Consider the following 20,774-nt stretch of genomic DNA (forward strand, 5'->3'; position numbering starts at 1 on the left):
AAAGATTGCCCATTTAATCACAAATGTAAAGTTAGTATGAGTCTTTCACTTTTTCTATTATTTAATGTGATCAATTCAATCTTAAATATCCGTGGCAAAAAAGCTTAGTAAAGCACAATTTTAATATATTTGTGACTGTCAAATGCAAAAATAAAAAATTTAAATGGGTGTTTAGTTTGATTGTTTTCTGTTTTTATTTTTAATAAAAATAGAATATGATGATGAAAATGTTTGGTTGAATTTCTGTTTTTATTTTGAGTAAAAATATTTTTCTGGATTAAAAAAACTAAAAACAAGAATCTCGTTTTCAATTTAAAACCATGATTCTCATTTTAAATAAAATGAAAATAATAATAAATGTAATGTTAAGTAAATTTAAAAAACATATGTTTTTGTTCGTTGAAAACAAAGAAATTAAAATAATACATATTTCAGAATTCTAATATTTTAAAAATAAAAATAATATTAAAGAAATGATTCAAACTAAACACCCTAAAGAACCGGAATTGTTTTTTCTATCCTCGTTAAAAGACACATCTTCTCAGACTGGTAAGTAAAGTAGTCAAAAACTCGAAATCGAAGCCAGTGAAAGATCGCACACTTATTCTAAGTCTCTATCCCTGCCCTGATTACGGTTTGTTTTTGCAGAAAATGGGAGGTGAAGAAAATGTAAAGCATCTCGAAGACTGCTCTGTTTCCAAGTCAGTATCTCTTATTCTTTATTTCTGTTTTTGAAGTCATAGTTTTTCCTTTTAATATTTCCCTGAATTCATCATAACTTGATTCACCCATCTCATCTAGTTGTCGGATTCATAGAAACCCAGTATCAGATTAAATAGTTGAAGCCTTTGTTGCACACCCCATTAAATAAAGAATTCAAATTTAATTTCAGAACTAGTTAGAAACCTGGAAAATTAATTAAGGGACTCGGTGTAGAAATTAGGGATCCTATTTTGCCTAATGGGTCCATGGTGAAGGGAAAGTGCATTTGGATCAGCCAATAAATATGTTCTAACAGTTCTAGCACACTTGGTTTGTTACGCGAAAATTTGTTTCCTTAAAGTCCTGAAGTTTTAGTGTTGGACATGACAATGTCAATAGAAAACTCCTTCTTTTTTTTTTGTTGCATAGTTATTAAAAAGGTCACTAATTATGTGTTTTAGTTTAGTTATTCCTCCCACTTTTGGAACACAAGGCAGGGCAAGTATTTTCCTAAGTACAGATATTGTTAGTTTTCCTAAGTGGCTAAGTGCCTATATTTTATTGAGTTGTCAAATATTTATTCTTGAAGAAAAATGGTTTTGGCAGTTCAGTAAGTATAACTACAATGCAGCAAGCAATGAATGTTTGATAATTCTTGAAGGTGTTAGTACACTAGAACACATGGAAATGAGAATATTGGGTTGGCAATTTGCTTCAAATAGAGTAAACCCTCCAGTTGTTCATCCCAAGGTCCATGATTCACCATTTTTTTTATCAGCCCATGATTCACCATATTAATCCGCCAAGAATTTTATTCCACTTTAGTCTTCCAAAAATTTCATGATGTTTTAAATCTTTGAAGGAATAATGTAAAATAAAAATCGCTGGAAAACAAATGTGGTGAAGTGTGTAAGTGAAACTTTAGAGGGTTAACTTGGGGGTTTACTCAGATTACTTTACTGTATTGCCATTCAGATAGGGTGTTTTTTGTATCACCAAATCTGCATGCACTTAAGTTGCAAAAACTGTTTCATGCCTGATTAATTTAGGGCTAGTTAAAATAATGATGTTCATGGTCATGGTTACTCCTCTGGTGTTGAATGACATCTATCTACTGGCACAGCCAGTGAGAAAATAATTTGGCACCTATGTAAGCATTGATGAAAGACTCTTGACATGTTGCAATGACACTTTAGTTCCGTCACTTCTTTTCATCTTTACCCCACTTTGTATATCACCGGGTATTGAATCCTTGACAAGCATACCAAAGTATCGTACAAATAGTATAAAACTGAAAGTTTTAGTATCATATCCACATGGACTTGTTTCTACTCGACTATTCGTGCAAATTCAACAATTAAACAGAATAATTTGGCTTTTAAGATAAGATGATTAAAAACAATAAAAAAAAAATAGAACAAATAAAAGGTGGGCAAACACTAACAGTTGGTGGGCAAAAGGAGTCAAATGCAAATTAAATGAAGTGTTGGAGATTTGGCTATACTAAGCTAACAATCTCAATAATTATAAAGGTTTTCTTTATCCAAGTTCACTCTAATGTTATATTAACATACTATAGTGTTCTAACCATGATCCCTTAGATGAGAGAGCCTAAGTTGCTTAACTTAACTCCTAATCTCTTAGCAAGTCAAGGTAAACCACTAGAATTCTAGAACAAAGGTTTATCAAGGCTAACAAATGTTATTTCATCCCTAGACATAATACCCATTAGATACCACTTTCAAATCTTAGTCAAAAAGCATTTTTGAATGACAATTTAACTCATGTGGTTGATCATGAATGATACTCAAAATTAGATGCTCTATTTAAAACTCCGTTTTTAAGCATTTTTCAATGACAATAAAAACAAAGGAGTGAAGTTAAGGTAATCAAACCATAAAACAAACAATAAAAAATGGAAAGAAGTAATAACACAAGAATAAGCACTGAATAAATATAAAGATTAACTACAACAGAGGCCTCAAAATTACAGATGGGAGTTCTAGCTGCCGCACACAACCCTAGGTTTATGCCCCCCATTTGGTAATCCCAAGAGAATGCCCTTTTATATCAGGCCCAAGGCCTTTGCAGAACGAGTTCTTTATGAATTCCAAAAGACAATTCAGATGTGATTCCACTCGTTGGGCGAGCTTCAACTCGTTGGATGAATTCTTCGACAATTGAAATTCTGAATGTCTTTTCTTCACTCGGTGGCCTTTACTCGCAGGTCGAGTTTCTCCTCGTTGGACAAATTCTTCTTATAACTTGACACTTCTTCTTCACTCTTGAGTTGTCATGTGGTCTTGTCTGCACAATTACTCTCGCTGGATGAACATAACTCGCTAAACAAGCATAGCTCGTTGGGCGAGACGTTGTGAATGACATCTTCAATAGATGCTCCCAAACCTTGAGAAAAAAGTAAAAACTAGGGGAAAAGGATTAAAATTTTATTTACAGCCTACGATTCTATAAAACTCTATTTTCTAACTAAATTGAGACTAAACTAAAGCAAAAATTCAGGAAAAATAGATAATTGTTTTGTTATTTGTAATTCAAATGAACATATGCACAACAATTATCACCGGCTTTATGATTATTTGGTTTTCTTATAAGCAGTTGTGAATTGGGGTAAGGTTGGTGCCCTTCTAAATAGTTTATGTGGTTTATGTAGTCTTGAAATCTGCATGGGGCTCCTCATTTTTTCAATGTGTTTTGTCTTTTCCACAAATCCCTTTTGTGAATTTTGGTTGAAATCTTACTGAACATGGAAAATTTGCAGTGCGCTAGGCACTTGGGTATTCTCAGTTGCAGGAGCTTTGCTGGCTATTCCAGTGGGGATAAAGCGCAAATCTCTGGCACCCCTTGTATTTTTTGGCACCACTGGTACTATGTTGGATATTATTATGGGAATTAGTGCTTGCGAAAGGGAACATGCAGAGCGCCAAATGAAGCTACTTGAAGCACAAAATGCTGCTGCTGAGACTCCTTTGGGTGAAACTGAAATTGATTCATAAACTGCCATCATTAAGTTGTCAGCATTGTCAAATTTTGTTTGGTCATGATTGTAACAAACTGAATGCACTTTTTATGGTAACCCAAGGTCAGATGTTCTTCTAATTGTTGCTTTTTCATTGGCCTTTTTCTGGTTTTTCTTCCAGCAGGGTCGAACAAAGAAGGTGGATATGCAGGATTTCTTTGTTATAATTTATTACTATAAGGATTGCAGGGATGTTTGGTACATTATGTTTCCAATATAATGGTAATTGAAAAACGCCCTTGTTGGGATATAGCTACAACACCCAAAAGGATTCTTATTTTTGGAGCAAATTGTATATCGAATAATTGGAGCAGTGTACCCAATTTTATAGGGCAGCTGATCTCTTGTTTTTTTATCTAATCACATTTTTACCTTGCTCATGAGGCACTATCTCAATTTTGTGCGCTATAATGTAACATTGTATAGACATATGCAATTTTTTCCAGACTTGGTATGTTTTTAGATTCGCATTAATTACTCACGTTTTCCTTAAAATTCACGTCAAATCACACAAAAACGTAGAAGTTATTCTTAACAGCTTGGATGCTCATCTTTCACGTTGATTTATGCTATCAAACATATTAATGTGTGTTTAGATTACGTTGAATTATTCAAAACTAAGTTTACCGTGTTTTGGATGACGTTAAAAATGCACATATAGTAATATTTTCACAATGCACGTATAGTAATATTTTCACATATGATCAATATAAGATGCAGAAGTTACATAGAATAATTTTTTATTTGTTAAACTCGTGCTAACATTTAACTAAACATGCATGTTGAAATTAAGGGGGTCTAATCTAGTTAGTTTAGCAAGATACATAAATTATTATAAATTTTATAGTACTTGTCTTTCTATGAATAAAAAAAATACATGTTGAATTATTAGTTAATTTAATTTTAGGTAAATATTTATATTGTTGTTATCAAATTAGGCAGAACTTCTTCATGTGACTACTTCTCCTACATCTCATTGAACGACATACCTATAAAAATACTCTAACGCTCAAAAGTAAGAGATTGGTATTGACATTTAGGTTTGAATTCGAATTAGATTACATAGTGTTCCTTTGAAGGGATCTCTAGCTCCATAGGTCTAGTTACATGATATAAGTGTCATTAATGGTAGCAAGATCAAAGAGATGAAGTTTCTTGCAAGAAGGATGTTCTGCTGAGTAGATCACATGTCCCCTATGCTTTGAAGTAGGCTGGAAGAGCTTATAGCACACTAACTCTTGAATGAGTATTTTGACCTACTTAGCCAAGCAGGCCAAAACAATCAGAGTGCATTTAATGCACCGCATGCCTCTTTTAAAAAATTTCACTGCCCTTGAATGTGTAGCTCGGGGTGCAGATAATTTTGAAATGCATTGAAAACATTTTTTACAATGTAGGCTTTGTTAAAAAGCTACGCAGTAGCTCATTTTTTTCCCTTTATAAATAGAAGGCTTGACATATGAGGGAAGGCATCGAGAACAAAAGCAAAACAAAGCTTCTCAGTAGATGTGAGAAAAATAGAGAGGGAAAATTCAAATGTTGAGTAATTCCTGAGTGTAAGAAAAATACATTGGAGTGGGTATCAACTTATAGTTCTTTGGTAGTGTAAAAATATAGTATTTGAATCAGAATAGATCTCACGAGAAAACACTACATTGTATTTTTTGTGTGTGGGAGTGAAAAAAATATATTATAATATTCTTTAATATGGGAAAGTATTTTCAGAATTTGTTCTGTCTCGGTATTAGAGGATTTTTCTCATTAAATATTACTTCTGTTGTGTTGAGAGATTCACTTTAGTTTACACTCACGTTGTGAGCCCAACACCCTCGGTCAGATCTACTAAGCCTGAGTAGTGCACAATTACACATGCCCCCAAGTTGTCTACTCAACCAAGCATCCCTCATGTTGGCATGTTGAGTCCAAATAGTACACATATCGTCCAAGCTTTGAAGCAAACAGAAAGAACTTATAGTACAATAACAACTCTTGAACGAGTATTCTGTTCTACTTGGTTAAGCATCTCTTATGTGTCTACTAAATGTATACATGTTTGGTCTCATTGAGTAATTGATTCTAACTAGGGTGGATAAGTGGGTCGGCTTGTCCCTCGTGAAGCTCGTCCGCATTGGCAGCGGATTGAGCCAACCCGCCCCGTATTCTTATACTGACCTAATAAATTGGTCCGTCCCTGCCCCACGGACCTCGCGGGTCAAATGGGCCGGTCCGCAGACCTAATTTTAAAAGAATTCCAATTTCAATAAAAATGCAACACAATCAAATTAAGTTCAACACAAATGTAAATAAAATATCAACAATTAGTCAATTACATCAATAAAATAAATAATGTCTTAACAAAAGAAAATCTCAACAATAAATCTAAAATATGAAACTTAAACATCTCCAACAACAAATGATTTCATATTTGAAGTAGATTGAATCTTCTCCATCTCCACATCTTCATATTCTTTTCCTAAAACTCAAAACAATGATAAATATTAGAATCAACTCAAGTTAAGTGATTAAAAGACAACAATTATTACACATTATTTACCTTGCTCATCAAATCCTAGTAACCAATTTTTAGTACATATCAAGGCTTGCACATTATCACCAAGAAGTCTAGTTCGATATTTGTTAAGCACCCCTGAGCCAATACTAAATGTCGATTTGGAAGTCATAGTTATAATTTAGATGCTCAAAATATCACAAGCCAACAATGAAAGATCTGGATGAAGCGAAATTCTTAAGGTGTTGTTAGTTGGTGAGATTCTCAAACCATGGATTAAGCAGACTTAAGGACAACCTGCGGATCCCGCGGGCCAAACCCCCATAGTCTGCAGGTTAAGCGAGATGGACCCAAAAATATTATATAATCATGGACTATTTAAAAAAATCGGTCCGCTACCCACGCGGACCACGGGTCGGTCCATGGACTTGGGCCCGTTTACCCACCCCTAATTCTAACAAAATTGATTAAGTTGTAACTAGTTTTAGGTGACTTTTGATTAAATAAAAAAAAATTATACTATTGGCTTGCTTTTAACCAAAGGGTAAATTCCTTTACTTTAAAATTAATTTTAACCAAAATAAATTAAACAGAATCAATTAATTCAAAAACAGTTTTGCAAACATTCACCCTAACAAACATATCTATAACATTTTTAAGTAAGTAGTGTCTTGTTCTTGATTCCTAATCGATGGATTCTCCCGATGGCACTTGTGCATAGCAAGCATTTCCCCCTAAATTGTCATTTTCACAGAACTACTGAAGCTATAGTCGTTTTTCTTTTACTTTTATTTAAAAATTCAAAACTTCGAAAGACTTGACTATACTTTTTTATCTCTGAAAGTATGTATGACTTTTTTTAGTTTATATGTTATCTGGTTTTAATCCTTAAAATTAGAATAAAAAAACATTTCTAAATTATATTATTTATGTTAAATGTAAGAATTCGAATTGAATAAAAAATTTAAGCTATTTTTTTATATTAAAAAAAAACATGTTTTTATAGATTAAAAACCATATTTGTATAATGTTGAAAAGAGGGTGCGGACTGGGGAGTTCTAGATTTTGCAGTTTGGAAGTTACGCAAGCAGATATGCGAAGTCCATGACAGGTGAAATCATTTGGTTCCAAAGCAAGGCATTGTTGCAGAAACCCGTTCAAAATTTCCATTTTCAATATCTAAGCTGGGACCAACAATGATCTCAAATTTCAGAGGGCCGTTCTTTCCTTGTTTCAGCAACATTTTCAGAAGAATTAACCATACACAGTAAAAGTTGAACTTATCAGGAAGATGTTTTTCCTGCAATTGCAAGCTCTTACCAACATCTAATGTATTGGCACTCGGAAGTCCTTCCCCAGAAGGTCTTGGATTAATAGCAAGTCTTTCACTGGCATCTTTATCCTTGCATTCATTACTAGGACCAAGATTTTGGTTCTGCGTTTGTTCTTTATAAGCTGAATATACTTTTCCAGTCTTGATGTTTCCAAACAAGATTTCTTCGGCCCTGTTCTTAACAAGAATTGGCATGTAATCTGATTCATCCCAGACGTATAGCTGCCAAAAATTGCATCAATAAGCAATGTTAAGATTATAATTTTATAAGCAATGTCAAGAAGCCATCTTTCTACTGTCATATGAATTATGATTATGAATATATTATTAAATACAGCACATAAATTAATCCTCAAAGCCTAATAAGTGATTGGATAAGACCTTGATGAGGAGAAACACATGAGCAAGATGCATGTACATATATTTACCAAGAAGGGCCTATATATCCAGCATATAGAGTGAAGGCGGCTTGAAGTTTTCCAACAGATCAGTGGAACAGCATTTTGCTCAAATCTGAAAGAAGGGGAAGAATTATCACTGATCATAATGGAAGGAACAAGAAGAAGGCTAAAGTAATTATATAAATAGTACTTTGAATCTAAGGGGGAACCACAGAGCTGGCAGCCAGTGGTGCATAAGAGATCATCCACTAAGTTATTATCCTCAGTTCTGCAAACTCTCCTGCTAATAAAAACCTTCTCTTTCTTGTTATCACCAAGAGTCCTGGCGGTATGTAGTGGAACAATTTCACCAATAGATAAACATACTATAGCCTTGCAGGATGTTGTTAGCAGTCCCTAGGCTTTTCCTCTTCAAGCACTGTCCAGTTTCTAGGCAGATGCTCTATTTTCTGTGTCTATCACATTCAGTAGATTCATCAGTATATTATAACCAATACAGTATGGACTACGGACAACTTATCAATGACACCCATTTTTCTTAACGAAATTTAATCTAAATTTGAAATGAACATGATATAATAATCTCGATTACCACTATTTGTGTTTGAAAGATAATGGAATTACAATGAAACCGGACAGGCATATAATATTAGTGACATGCTATAAAATAAAACAAAAGGATTTGCTAGCCTTTAATATCTAACTTGCCTCAGGACAATTGACACAACTAGGGGTATCAAATGGATAGAATGGATAAATTTTGAATTGAGTTATAATGGATGGATTAAAAGTAAGACTTTTGCATTTTCATTATCCCACTTTCCGATGGAACTGAATGTGAAAGAAAGAAAATGTTGGATTGGCATTCAACGGGGTTTTAAACATTAAAACAAATACACTCTGAGTCATTAATCATTTATGATCTGTTAAAAATGCATTAGAAAAAATCAATCCATTCATGACACAATAAAAAATCATACAACTCATCCATAAACCTTTTTTAGGAATGAATATCCAATTCATCTATTTAAAGTATCTTATATTTTACTTTTTCAAAAAAAGTTATAAATAAAGTTCAATATTTATAGTCTTATGCTCAAACACCAGATTCCAAAACTCATCCCTCAAAGACCTATGCTGAAACAATGAACTTTGAACTATTAGACCCAATGAACTATAAAAATATGTTACATGATTCAATATCCACCCAATAATAAATGGTGATCCAATCCATTGATTTTTATTTTTATAATGGGATTGATTTGTTGGATTTACATGAGTCAATTGGATGATTGGTGAATAAATGGCACACTCGTCTAACATAGCACATAGCACACTCATCATATACAAGACATGAATTGGACAGACAAGTGCACAGATTTGGATTTTGTACTTATTTTTTTCTCTTTTGAATACACCTATGCTACTTGCTGTGTGACCTAGTCTTCTAACAGAGGAAGTCCTAATTTCGTATCCTAAATTTTATGTGATAAATGCAAATGCAACAGACGATGCCCTCAGCCTAATAAACCAAAGCCATAGGATATTAAGATGAAGTGTGCTAATGATACTTCTATGGTTTCATGAGGTACCCTCACACCCTTGTCAAAAATATATAATAGGGGAAACAATTACAGGGCAAAGAGAATACTTGATTGGACTGCAACTTGATGTTGCAAATGGTGGACCGAGACTGTTGCACCCATTTTATGACCCTCCTAAGCTTGTCCTTTGTTGTTGTCCCAACACGGCAACCTGTTATCAACTCTTCAACAGCTGCATAGAAACAAATTGTAAAAGTCAAATCCTTTTAAAGCATAGAGAAACTAATTGTATCCGCATTCAATAATTCTTGTTTCACATCACATAGTATCTCACATATGCATGGGAGTGTAGAGAGTTCTAGCAGGACCAACTGCAATCAGATGGTAAAAACTGTGCACATGTGAGGTAACACGTGTGTAATGCACAGGTATTATTAACATTAGCACAAGAAAATACTTATATAGGCAAGAGAAAACTTAGGCGCAGTACCTGGATATTGTTTTACTATCAAAATTAAAATTTCACTCCGATAGCCCATGCAATAAAAGTTGACAGTAAAGGTTGATGCTAGTTACCATGGTGCAACTCATATTGATTATAGAATAATATAAGAAACACTTAGAGCATCTCCAATGGTGCAACCATGGTGGAGTAGCTAAACTCACTTTTGATGAGCCCTATAATCCCTCATGAGATTTGAGACCTTCAACAAGTTTTCTCTATAATGGTGCAATCCTTAAAAACTTAAAAAGGGTCCAAAAATGTCTCAATTCTTGAAAACTGTTAAGAACGGTTGTTTGTATAACCAACAATTCTGCTACAAGAACAGTCACGTCAATTGCTCCAATAGTGAAACCGCATAATAACTTATTCTCAAGTTTAAGAACATCATATCATATGCAACTCTCATTAGAGATGCTCTTAGTGCACCCAATTTCGTCCTTTAATTGTTTAATCAGCCTTGAAATATGTATTACTTGAGTCAAATTAGTTCTTGAGAATCATCTAGATTCTCTGCACTAGGATTCTTCGCACAATCATGCAGTCAGCAAATTGAACCCATTGAATGAAGATCATTAGATCAAAGTAATATTTCATCTTGATAAAACAAACTTAAAATACGAATTAGAGATTTGAGTTATCGAGAGAAGATTGGTGTAACACCCGTTGAAGAAAATATGACAGAAAATCTCTTAAGGTGATTGGGCATATGTACAAAGAAGGTCACAAGAGACATCAACTAGAAGAGTAAATAACATCATTTTTAGTGTCCGGAAAAAAGGAGAAGAGGGAAACCATAATCCATGTAGCCGACCTCACTTAGTTGGATAAGGCTTCGTTGTTATTGTTGTTGTTGTTGTTGTTGTTGTTGGAGATTTGAGGCCCAATCTTCATTTAACCGTTCCAATACACTGACTGTTTAAATGTGTGTTTGAATCTCCGTTTAAAACAAAGTTGAACACCAATTCAAACTAATTTTCTCAATGACAATCATTCAGTTGCTTCAGAATGCGGAATGCGCAAATACGTAAAAACAAACACACACTGAATGAATGAAAAAATTGATGTTTTTATTACTCATGAATGTAGTAATTAACAACATAATTTAATTTAATTTATTAACACATGAAAGAAGAGAAGCACAGAAACACAGACCCTTGGAGAGAAGCGATTGGTAAGGGTGAACCAAGCAAAGCAACGAAGACCATTGAACGGTTCTGGCCTCAACGACATTCCCATACTTCACAATCTTGAGATCTGCCACGTGTCAAAAATCAACGTTAGTTAACGCCATCAACTCATTCAATTACTAGCTACAAGCTTCGAAGAAACGGATAACAGATTGATTTTACTCTGTAACAAGACGACATCTCCGACTGATATTGTGGACCCTATTTGCTTCTTGATGCAATCCTACCCCCTAAGGACATTGAATAAAAGACTCCAAGAAGATTGGACCAGAGAGATGCAAGAGAAGACCTTAGGATTCTCATGAGCCTTAGGGTAGATTTCGGGCCCATGGGTTAAGTATAAGTCCACTTATCTTTGTACATATCATATCAAGGTTTTATTATTTTTGGGCCTTGTATTTAGGGCTCTATAGTGTAGGTAGGGTACCCTTGAAATGTAGGATTTTTCAGCCCTTGTATTTTAGGGCACCTTGACTAGTTTATTGTATTAGGGGTAGTTTTGTAATTTCACATACATTAAGTGAATATTTGATGTGTGTGTTGGGAAATAAATTTAATTGAATTGGGAGAAGCCCAATCCAATTAAATTTTAGAGGGGGAGATGAGCATTTGCTTGCTACACCCCATTGTCACATCATATAGTCACAATTTGTGCATGTCCTTCATGCTTTACATGTCTCATGACACCTAAGCACACTTAGTGAAGAATGTTGGACTTGATCTTGGATTAGTAGACTGAACCATAGCTAAAATTCACTAATCATAATTAATGAAATTTTGACTCCACAAATTCAATTTCAAATTCAAGTAAAATTTGAATAGAAATTCAAATTTTCCTCTAATTTTGTATGACACTTAGGCTATAAATAGAGGTCATGTGTGTCCATTTTTTCAACTTTAATCATTTTGAAAATTACACTTCAAATTTTAGACCTCATTTGAGGCACAAAATTTCATGCTCCTTCTCTCCCTCTCCCTCCACTCATCTTCTCCTACCTTCAAGCTCTTATCCATGACTTCTTATGGTGTTGAGCTTGTTCTTGACTCATCTTCTCCTTGAAGTGGCATCTCCAATCATCTTTCTTCCTTTTCCATTCCGCTGTCATTGATATTAAAGAAGCAAAGAACTCCAATGATGAAGAAGATTCAAGGCCTACAAGCTCCACATGGAGCTACATCATGTGGTATCAGAGCATCTTCGTCTAGGTGATATTCTTTTGCTTCCTCTATCTTTTTGTTCGGTCAATTCACTTTAATTCCTTGTTCTTCATCTTATTCTCCATGTATATCCTCCATTGTCTTGTGGTTTGGTGTTGTTTAGAGTAGATTCAAAAAAATAAACCAATTAAATCTTAAATTTACACTTGTTCTTGCATTTCAATGGTTCAAATTTTATAGATCTACTATTGAATCATGTTTTTGTGTTGATTTTAGGTTCTATAATTTTTTTCAGTCATAATCTTCTTGTCCTGAACCTTTAGATCTAAATTTTCTTTCAAAATATTAATTAGAAAAAAAACACAAAAATCTAAGTGTAAATCACTTAATCCATGTTGTCTTAGAGTCATGTTTAGTCATAATAATTGTCACATTTTGTTCTAAGTTTGTGTTGAATTTTTATTTTGTTGATTGAATTCTAGATACATTTGTTTATGTATTCTTGTCATTCTTAGCCTATCTTTTGAATTTTGAGTCTAAGTCATGCATGTTATTTAGTTCATAACATGTTTTGAATCAATTCCTATAAGTAGTCTTGTTGTTGAACTTTGTTTTGCTTTCTAAGTTTCCTATATGATGCCTATGAAGAAATTGAGTTGTGGTACTGAGTTGTGGCTGGATTTTTGAATCAAAATAAGCCTTAAGCTTTAAGCATAAGCAAACTGTTAGTCGTCTTATACAACTAACTTTTGTATAGAAAACTTTTACAAAATGTACATATTTTCCCCAATTTATGGTTCTTTTTGTAGGATTGTAAATAAATTTTGCTTTTTTTTATCTGGGCTCAGTAGAAGCCTTGTGTATGGAATTAATGTCAATTTCAGGCAAAAAGGAGTTATTTTGAAGAAGTGTTAAAGTTGATGTCTCATTAAGCGAGCTCAATGCGCTTAGCGAGTGTTATCCGCTAAGTGAGGCATCAGCGCGCTTAGCGAATAGGAGGAATCTGGAAGGGAATATGTCACGCAGGCACGCGCTCAGCGCGTCATTAGCTCGCTCAGCGAGTCGTTTGTCACCTTCCAGGCTTAGCACGAGTTTGGCATTGAGCGAAAATTCACTTACTCACGATAAGCGCAAGAATGGTGCTAAGCGTGACGTCGAGGTCAGTGAGCCCTTTTTAAGCCTAAAATAGCAGAAAGAGAGAGAGAAAGAGAGAGAGAGAGAAAGAGAGAGAGAGAGTTGAATAGCCGTAAAAGTTTGAAGAGTGAAAACAGAGGCAACGAACAAAGCAAAGAAGCCAAGTTTTGATCTTTTAGGAAGATTTGTGAGATTTAGAGTAATTGTGAGATTTCTAAAGGTGGAGGAGACATCCCCACTCCTTTGTAAGCAAGCAATTTCTCTTAATTCCTTTTCTTCATTGTAAAAGGAGCTTCCTTGCTATGGAAGGCTAAATCCTCAGTTGGGGATTCTTGCTGAGTAATTGATGTAAACTCTTTCCCTATCTAATTAAGGTTGTTTTATGTGTTCATTGTTTCTATCTGTATTTTATTATTGCATGCTTGTGGCTTGATCATCCATATGTGTGTATTGTTAAGGGCTTTAGCATTGAAAGATGTATTGTCTCCTTAGAACTTGATAGAGCAGGATTAGGTTACCGTATGTCTGGACACGGAGTGCGGTAATTTAGTTTTTATTATGTTGTGATCATAAAGTTGTTCAATTAAGCTAAGTTCAACAAGAGACATTTGTGAACGAAGTTTAATTAGAATTAGGCTAAACTCACGAGACATCAGTGTTTAGTACTTGAGCCTTCAGCACAGAACACAGAAATATCTTTAATTAGAGAAACATCCTTAATTGCATCAATTTGCTCAATAAGAAGACCCAACGCCTTTAGATGTTTGTTTTCACACTTACTTGCTCACGTTTATTTCTTTGTAATTAGAATAGGACATACTTTTACTTTCATTCACAATCATGATTTCTGTTTGCAAATGTTTGCTTATTGAACAAACCTTTACCAAATGAATAAGTTCCCTGAATTTGATACTCGGTTCACACCGTTTTAATTATTTACTTGACGACCCGATGTACTTGACGACCCGGTGTACTTGCCGATAGATTTCGCATCCACACAAATAAGTAGTATCCCAGAGTGCGAACACAAACACATATTGTAATTATCCAAGCCTTAAGCAACATAAACACTACTCCTGATTTCTAGGTTGAAATCGCTGGTGCTGGCAGCTTGAACATATGAACTTGTAAAAATTACTGGGAATTGGTCACTGCAAATTTTGAGATGAAATTTTTACTTCATTTTCTATACATCTGGAAAAAAATTATAAAAAAAGAACCAAGTGATTTGGATAAAAGGAAAAAATACGAAAAAACACACAAGTTGGCAGGAAAATCAATGTCCAGGAAAAAAAGTGAAAGGGAAGTATGCTTGTTGTTTTGGCTCGAAATTTGTTCTATAATTTGTGCCTATTTTATACCAATCATAGTTCTAAAATTTAAATTGAAAATTAGTGTGAAAACAAGTGCCAAAACTAGAGGTTTCTTGAGTCTTATTTTTTTTTAGTTTTTTTTACTCTACTCTAGAGCCATTATAGGTTTCTCTTTGAGTCCTAGCTTGCTTTTATGTGCTTTTCATTGCTTTAATTGTTGAATAATCATTGAAAATGTCTTGTTAAAACTCTATTGGTTTAGCTTTCATTTCATTTTTTTTTGTCTTTGGTTATTGCTTGTCTCTTTGTTTCCTTGTTTGTGAGTTGCCATATAGGAAATTGGAAAGAAGGATTGGTGCCATCCCTTGAAGAATTTGAGTCAAGAAGCAAGAGGTCAACCACCTTAAGAGCTATTGAACTAAGAAGCACTCCAAATTGAGTGAATCACAAAAGAGAGAACAATCACCAAAATTGAGGACTGTTTTATAATTTTGTAATTGGCAATTTACTTACCTTCATTACTTTCAAGTTTTGTAACAAAAAGGTCTTTCATTGGAAGTGTGTTGGGAGCCTCCAATAGGTTTCCAAACTTCCATTTGTGTGTAATAATTTTAGGCAATTTTCCCCTTAGGATAGTGAGTGTTTTGTTGGGAACCTTAAATGTGGTCATCCAAACACTCTTAGGATTCGCCTAGTTTACATTTCTTGCACTTTAATTTCTTCCTTACTTTCATAGCTTACTTTCTTTACTAGTCACGCCTAGTTTATCTTGTAATTACATAATACTTTCTTCTTACTTATCACCCTTATCTTGAGTTCTTTTGAACCCTAGCTTTTACCTTTTACAAACCCCCAACAAGAAAGAACCACAACTTAGGAACTAACATGAGTCATCATTCATTTAGTGTTAATGGTAAGGGTACTAGTTATAAGGACCCTCTATCTAGAATCTTAGATGAGTTGAGTTCCCTCAAGTTATGGAAAGAAAAACTAGAAAGAAAAGAAAAAGGAAAAGAGAGGGTAGAAATAAATCTAGATGAGAGAGAACAAATAAGAGAGGAAGAAAGAAGAAAAATAATGAAAGAAATGAAAAGAGAAAAACATGTCTCTCATAGTAGTCATGACTCTTCCAAGAGTTTAAGTGAAGAACTTAGCGACTATTATAGAGGGCACCATAGTTCACATACTAAACATCATTCCCAAAGAAGAGAAAAGGATAAAAGGCCTCAAGAGGTTAACATTAGCCTCCCATATTTCCATGGAAAAGATAATGTTGAGGCCTACTTAGATTGGGAAATGAAGGTTGAACAATTCTTTGCTTGCCATCATATTAGCAAAGAAAGAAAAGTTTCATTAGCTACCCTTAGCTTTCAAGGGTATGCCCTCTATTGGTGGACTTCCCTTGTTAGGGAACGAAGGATTCATGGGGATCCTCCAATAGAGTATTGGAATGATCTTAAGAGTGCCCTTAGGAAGAGGCACATTCCCTCCTACTATGAAAGGGAGCTTATGGACAAGCTCCAAAGGCTTAGACAAGGGAGTATGAGTGTTGCAAAATATAGACAACAAATGGAACTACTCCTTTTAAGAGTTGGACTTAGGGAGGAGGAAAGAACAAGCATAGCTAGGTTCCTTAGTGGGCTTAATATGGAAGTAAGGGACAAGGTTGAACTCCTTCCAGATAGGGACCTAGATGAGCTAGTCCAACTTTTTATAAGAGTGGAGCAACAACTAAAAAGAAAGTCTTCTTCAAAATCTTATGGATTTCACTCTTATCCAAGGAAGGACTAAGCCCAAGGAATTTTGGGGGTTGCACCTTCAAAACCCAAGGAAGATAAGGGTAAGACCATAGAGAAATCCACCCCTAAGACTAGTTCCCAAGAAAGGACTAGCAACATTAAATGCTTCAAATGTCTTGGGAGATGTCACATTGTCTCTTAATGTCCCACAAAGAAAACCATGATTATGAGGGGTCAAAACATTTATAGTAGTCAAGAGGAGACTACTTCTTCCCTTTCCTCTAGTAGAAGTGAAGATGAAGTAAGGGGTGAAATGTCTAGTGAGGAAGTCTACCCCCATGAAGAAGGTGACCTCCTAATGGTTACAAGGCTCCTTGGAGGTCAATCTTGTGATCTATCTCAATCCCAAAGAGAGAATATCTTTCATACAAGATGCAAAATTTTAGATAAAACTTGTTCTCTCGTTGTGGATAGTGGATCTTGTTGCAATTGTTGTAGCACAAGATTAGTTTCCAAGTTGAATCTCACTATCATTCCCTACCAAAAACCTTATAAACTTCAATGGATCAATAAGCAAGGGGAAATGATAGTTAGCCAACAAGTGAAGGTACCTTTCTCCATTGGGACATATAAGGATGAAGTTAATTGTGATATAGTTCCCATGGAGGCAAGGCATATTCTTTTAGGAAGGCCATGGCAATTTGATAGGAAGATCATTTACAATGGCCTAACTAATGAGATTACTCTCATCCATCTTGGCACTAAATTTGTGTTGCATCCTCAAACACCTTCATAGGTGGCCAAAGATCAACTAACTATACAAGATAAGAGGGATGAGGAAGAAAAACTAGAAAAACAAAAGAAAAGGAAGGATAGTAAGGCCTTGTCTTCAAAGGCCAAAAGGAAGGGAAAAGAGGAAAAGGATTCCTCCAAGAAGATTGTTAAGAAGGAAAATCATCTTGCAACAAAAGGTGATATCAAAAGAGCACTCCTTCTTAGACAATCTTTCTACCTTCTCCTATCAAGGGAAACATCCCTTAACACTGTCATACCTCTTGAGCTTGAGGTTATTCCTCAAGTAAAGGAGTTGTTGGATGAGGGTTTGGTTCGTAAGAGTTTAACTCCTTGTGCTTTATTGGTGTCCAAAATAGGTATTATGAGGCATCAAATCCCTATGATAGGTGGTATGATGAATGTGTTGAGTGGTGCAACCCTCCTTTGTAAAATCATCCATGCATCCAACATCTTCATGATTCACATACATAGGGACTCATTAGCTAGGTTTGTCCTTATTTTTAATTTCAATACAAACTTGGGTACTCATGTGGAACACCTTAGGTTTGTCGTACTTTTTGGTAGGAATAATCAACATGAAAATATAGAAAAAGGTATGTTTTATTGCATTATTTTCCTTAATTTTTTAAATAGTGATCAAGGGATTCTCACGAACCCTAAGAGAATAAAGGTCATTCCTGAATGGCTCACTCCACCAAGTATAAGGAAAATTTGGGGCTTCCATAACTTAACAAACTTTTACAAAAGGTTTGTCTTATATTTTTCTATACTTGTAACACCACTCATTGAGTTGGTAACGAACCATGTTCCCTCATGGGAAGATGCCCAGGAAATGGGTTTTCAGACCTTACCTTACTCCAACATACAAAACACCACTAATATATATGTTTTTATTCTTTTTACAGGTGTTGAAGGAAGAAGCCCAAAGTTTCAAGAACCTCTAGATTTGAGGTCAAATCCTTTTCAAGGGGGAGGGAATGATGAAATCATACCCCCCCCCCCAAAGGGCATTGGATAGAAGATTGAGCCAAAGATACAAGAGAAGACCCTAGGGTTCCCATGAGCCTTAGGGTAGATTTCGGGCCCATGGGCTAAGTATGAGTCCACTTATATTTGTACATATTAGATTAAGGTTTCATTATTTTTGGGTCCTGTATTTAGGACTCCATAATGTAGGTAGGATACCCTAGAAATGTAGGATTTTTCAGCCCTTGTATTTTAGGGTACCTAGACTAGTTTTTTGTATTAGGGGTAGTTTTGTAATTTCACATGCATTAAATGAATATTTGATTGTGTGTTGGGAAATAAATTTAATTGAATTGGGAGAAGCCCAATCCCATTAAATTTTAGAGGGGGTGAGCATTTGCCTGTTACACCCCATTGTCTCATCATATAGTCACACTTTGTGCATGTTTTTCATGCTTTACATGTCTCATGACACCTAAGCACACTTAGTGAAGAATCTTGGACTTGATCTTGGATTAGTGAACTAAACCATAGCTAAAATTCACTAATCATAATTGATGAAATTTTGGCTCCAAAATTTGGCTCCACAAATTCAATTTCAAATTCTAGTGAAATTTGTATAGAAATTCAAATTTTCCTCCAATTTTGTGTGACACTTAGGCTATAAATAGAGGTCATGTGTGTATATTTTTTCAACTTTGATCATTTGAAAATTACACTTCAAATTTCATACCTCATTTGAGGCACAAAATTTGTGCTCCTTATCTCCCTCTCCCTCCACTCATCTTCTCCTACTTTCAAGCTCTTATTCATGGCTTCCTATGGTGGTGAGTTTGCTCTTGACTCATCTTCTCCTTGAAGTGGCGTCTCCAATCATCTTTTTTCCTTTTCTATTTCGCTGCCATTGATATTAAAGAAGCAAAGGACTCTAATGATGAAGAAGATCCAAGGCCTACAAGTTCCACATGGAGCTACATCACTTCTACCAAAGAGAGACCACGAAAAATAGCATTGTGTCATCGCCGACTTCGATGTCGGTTTGGGTTAGGTCGCGTCTGCGTTTCCACGACTTGTACTGGGAATAGAATAACCGAATAATAAGAACAACGAAATGGACGTAATTAACAAAAGAAGAATTAAGTGAGAAACCTGAACGGGGAAGCAACGGTGAACGAAGACGAGAAGTTGAATGAAATCACCGACGTGGGAAGAGGCAGTGGAGAGGTCTATGAGAGGACCGTACCATCCAAATGTTGAACCCATCTTCTTCTTCTTTTCTTCTTCTCTTCTTTTGGCGCCAACAAATGGTTCGTGACAAGGGAGCAACTACTTAAAACTTTGGTGATGCAATTCTCACCACACCACTTACCAAGTAAAGGAAAAATATTTAGGTGTTGTTGTTTGGTTTTTTTTAGCATTTGGAGATAATTGTTTTTCTAAATTACTAATGAAAATATTTTTTGAATTAATTTTCATTTTAAGGATAAATCCTAAAAGTAGGTATGATTTTATAAACATAAATTATAAATTTTTATATGACTTCACTGAAGTCATAAAGAAGTATACGACTTCTTTACGAAGTCATAACTAGTTTTATGATTTTAATTCAAAAAGTATCCATATTCGGTATTTTTTAAAAAAAAAATACATCAAATAATTAAAAAAAAACAAAAAAAATTGTTTGGGCATTTTGTGTAACAATCCAATGTTGGTCTCAAATTAGAGAATTTTACTAGGTAGAAATGATAAAATTATTAGAAAATATAATTTTACTTATTCTAATAATAAAAAAATTGTCAACAAAAATTGGTTTAATCAGTGACAACAAACTCATTTCACAAGGATGTAGATTCAGATCTTATTATCGATGTGAGAATCTTATTGATAAGTGAAATGTAAGATTATGTTCAAAAAAATTAGTTAAAAGTTAAAAAAAAAACTATTCAAAAACTAAAAGACTAACTTATTAAATTAAAAGTGTTGGATAAAGTTAATTGTTAAAGTAACTAAAAGTATAAAATAATACAAGTAAACATATTTATATTCAAACATTCTACTATTTTAAGTTATAATTTTTAGTATTCTACTATTAATCTTATATTATTTCTTAAAATATTTTTAATCAAGTTTAAAATAATATAAAAAATATACTTAAGTAGACATTATACTTTTATTATGTTAACTAGTGTAATAGTTAAAATAAATCATCTAATATAAAATTATTCAAAAAATAATAGACAAAATATAGTGTTAAAATAATAAATTAAATACTATAAGTGGTATAATGGTTAAAATAAATATTGTAACATAAAAATATAAAATATAATAACAAACAAAATAAACCTATCATCTATCATTTTTAATGTCTTGATTTATAATATTAAATCAATAAAATAAATAGGATAATCGTTAAATTAATAATATAATATAAAAAAATAATCAACCCCTAAT

The 20,774-nt window shown here is 34.1% G+C and overlaps 1 protein-coding gene across 1 annotated transcript; it reads left to right on the forward strand.

The window, feature by feature from the left end:
* The first annotated feature begins 468 nt into the window (after positions 1–468).
* Positions 469–3,973, forward strand: LOC100815781 (uncharacterized). The gene is made up of 3 exons (XM_006593528.4): positions 469–549; positions 649–701; positions 3,482–3,973. The coding sequence occupies exons 2-3, from the start codon at positions 652–654 to the stop codon at positions 3,714–3,716; spliced, it is 285 nt and encodes a 94-aa protein (XP_006593591.1). The 5' UTR covers positions 469–549; positions 649–651; the 3' UTR covers positions 3,717–3,973.
* The last annotated feature ends 16,801 nt before the right edge of the window (positions 3,974–20,774 follow it).

This window comes from Glycine max, chromosome 13, assembly GCF_000004515.6.
Source record: "Glycine max cultivar Williams 82 chromosome 13, Glycine_max_v4.0, whole genome shotgun sequence".
Classification (NCBI taxonomy): Eukaryota; Viridiplantae; Streptophyta; class Magnoliopsida; order Fabales; family Fabaceae; genus Glycine; species Glycine max.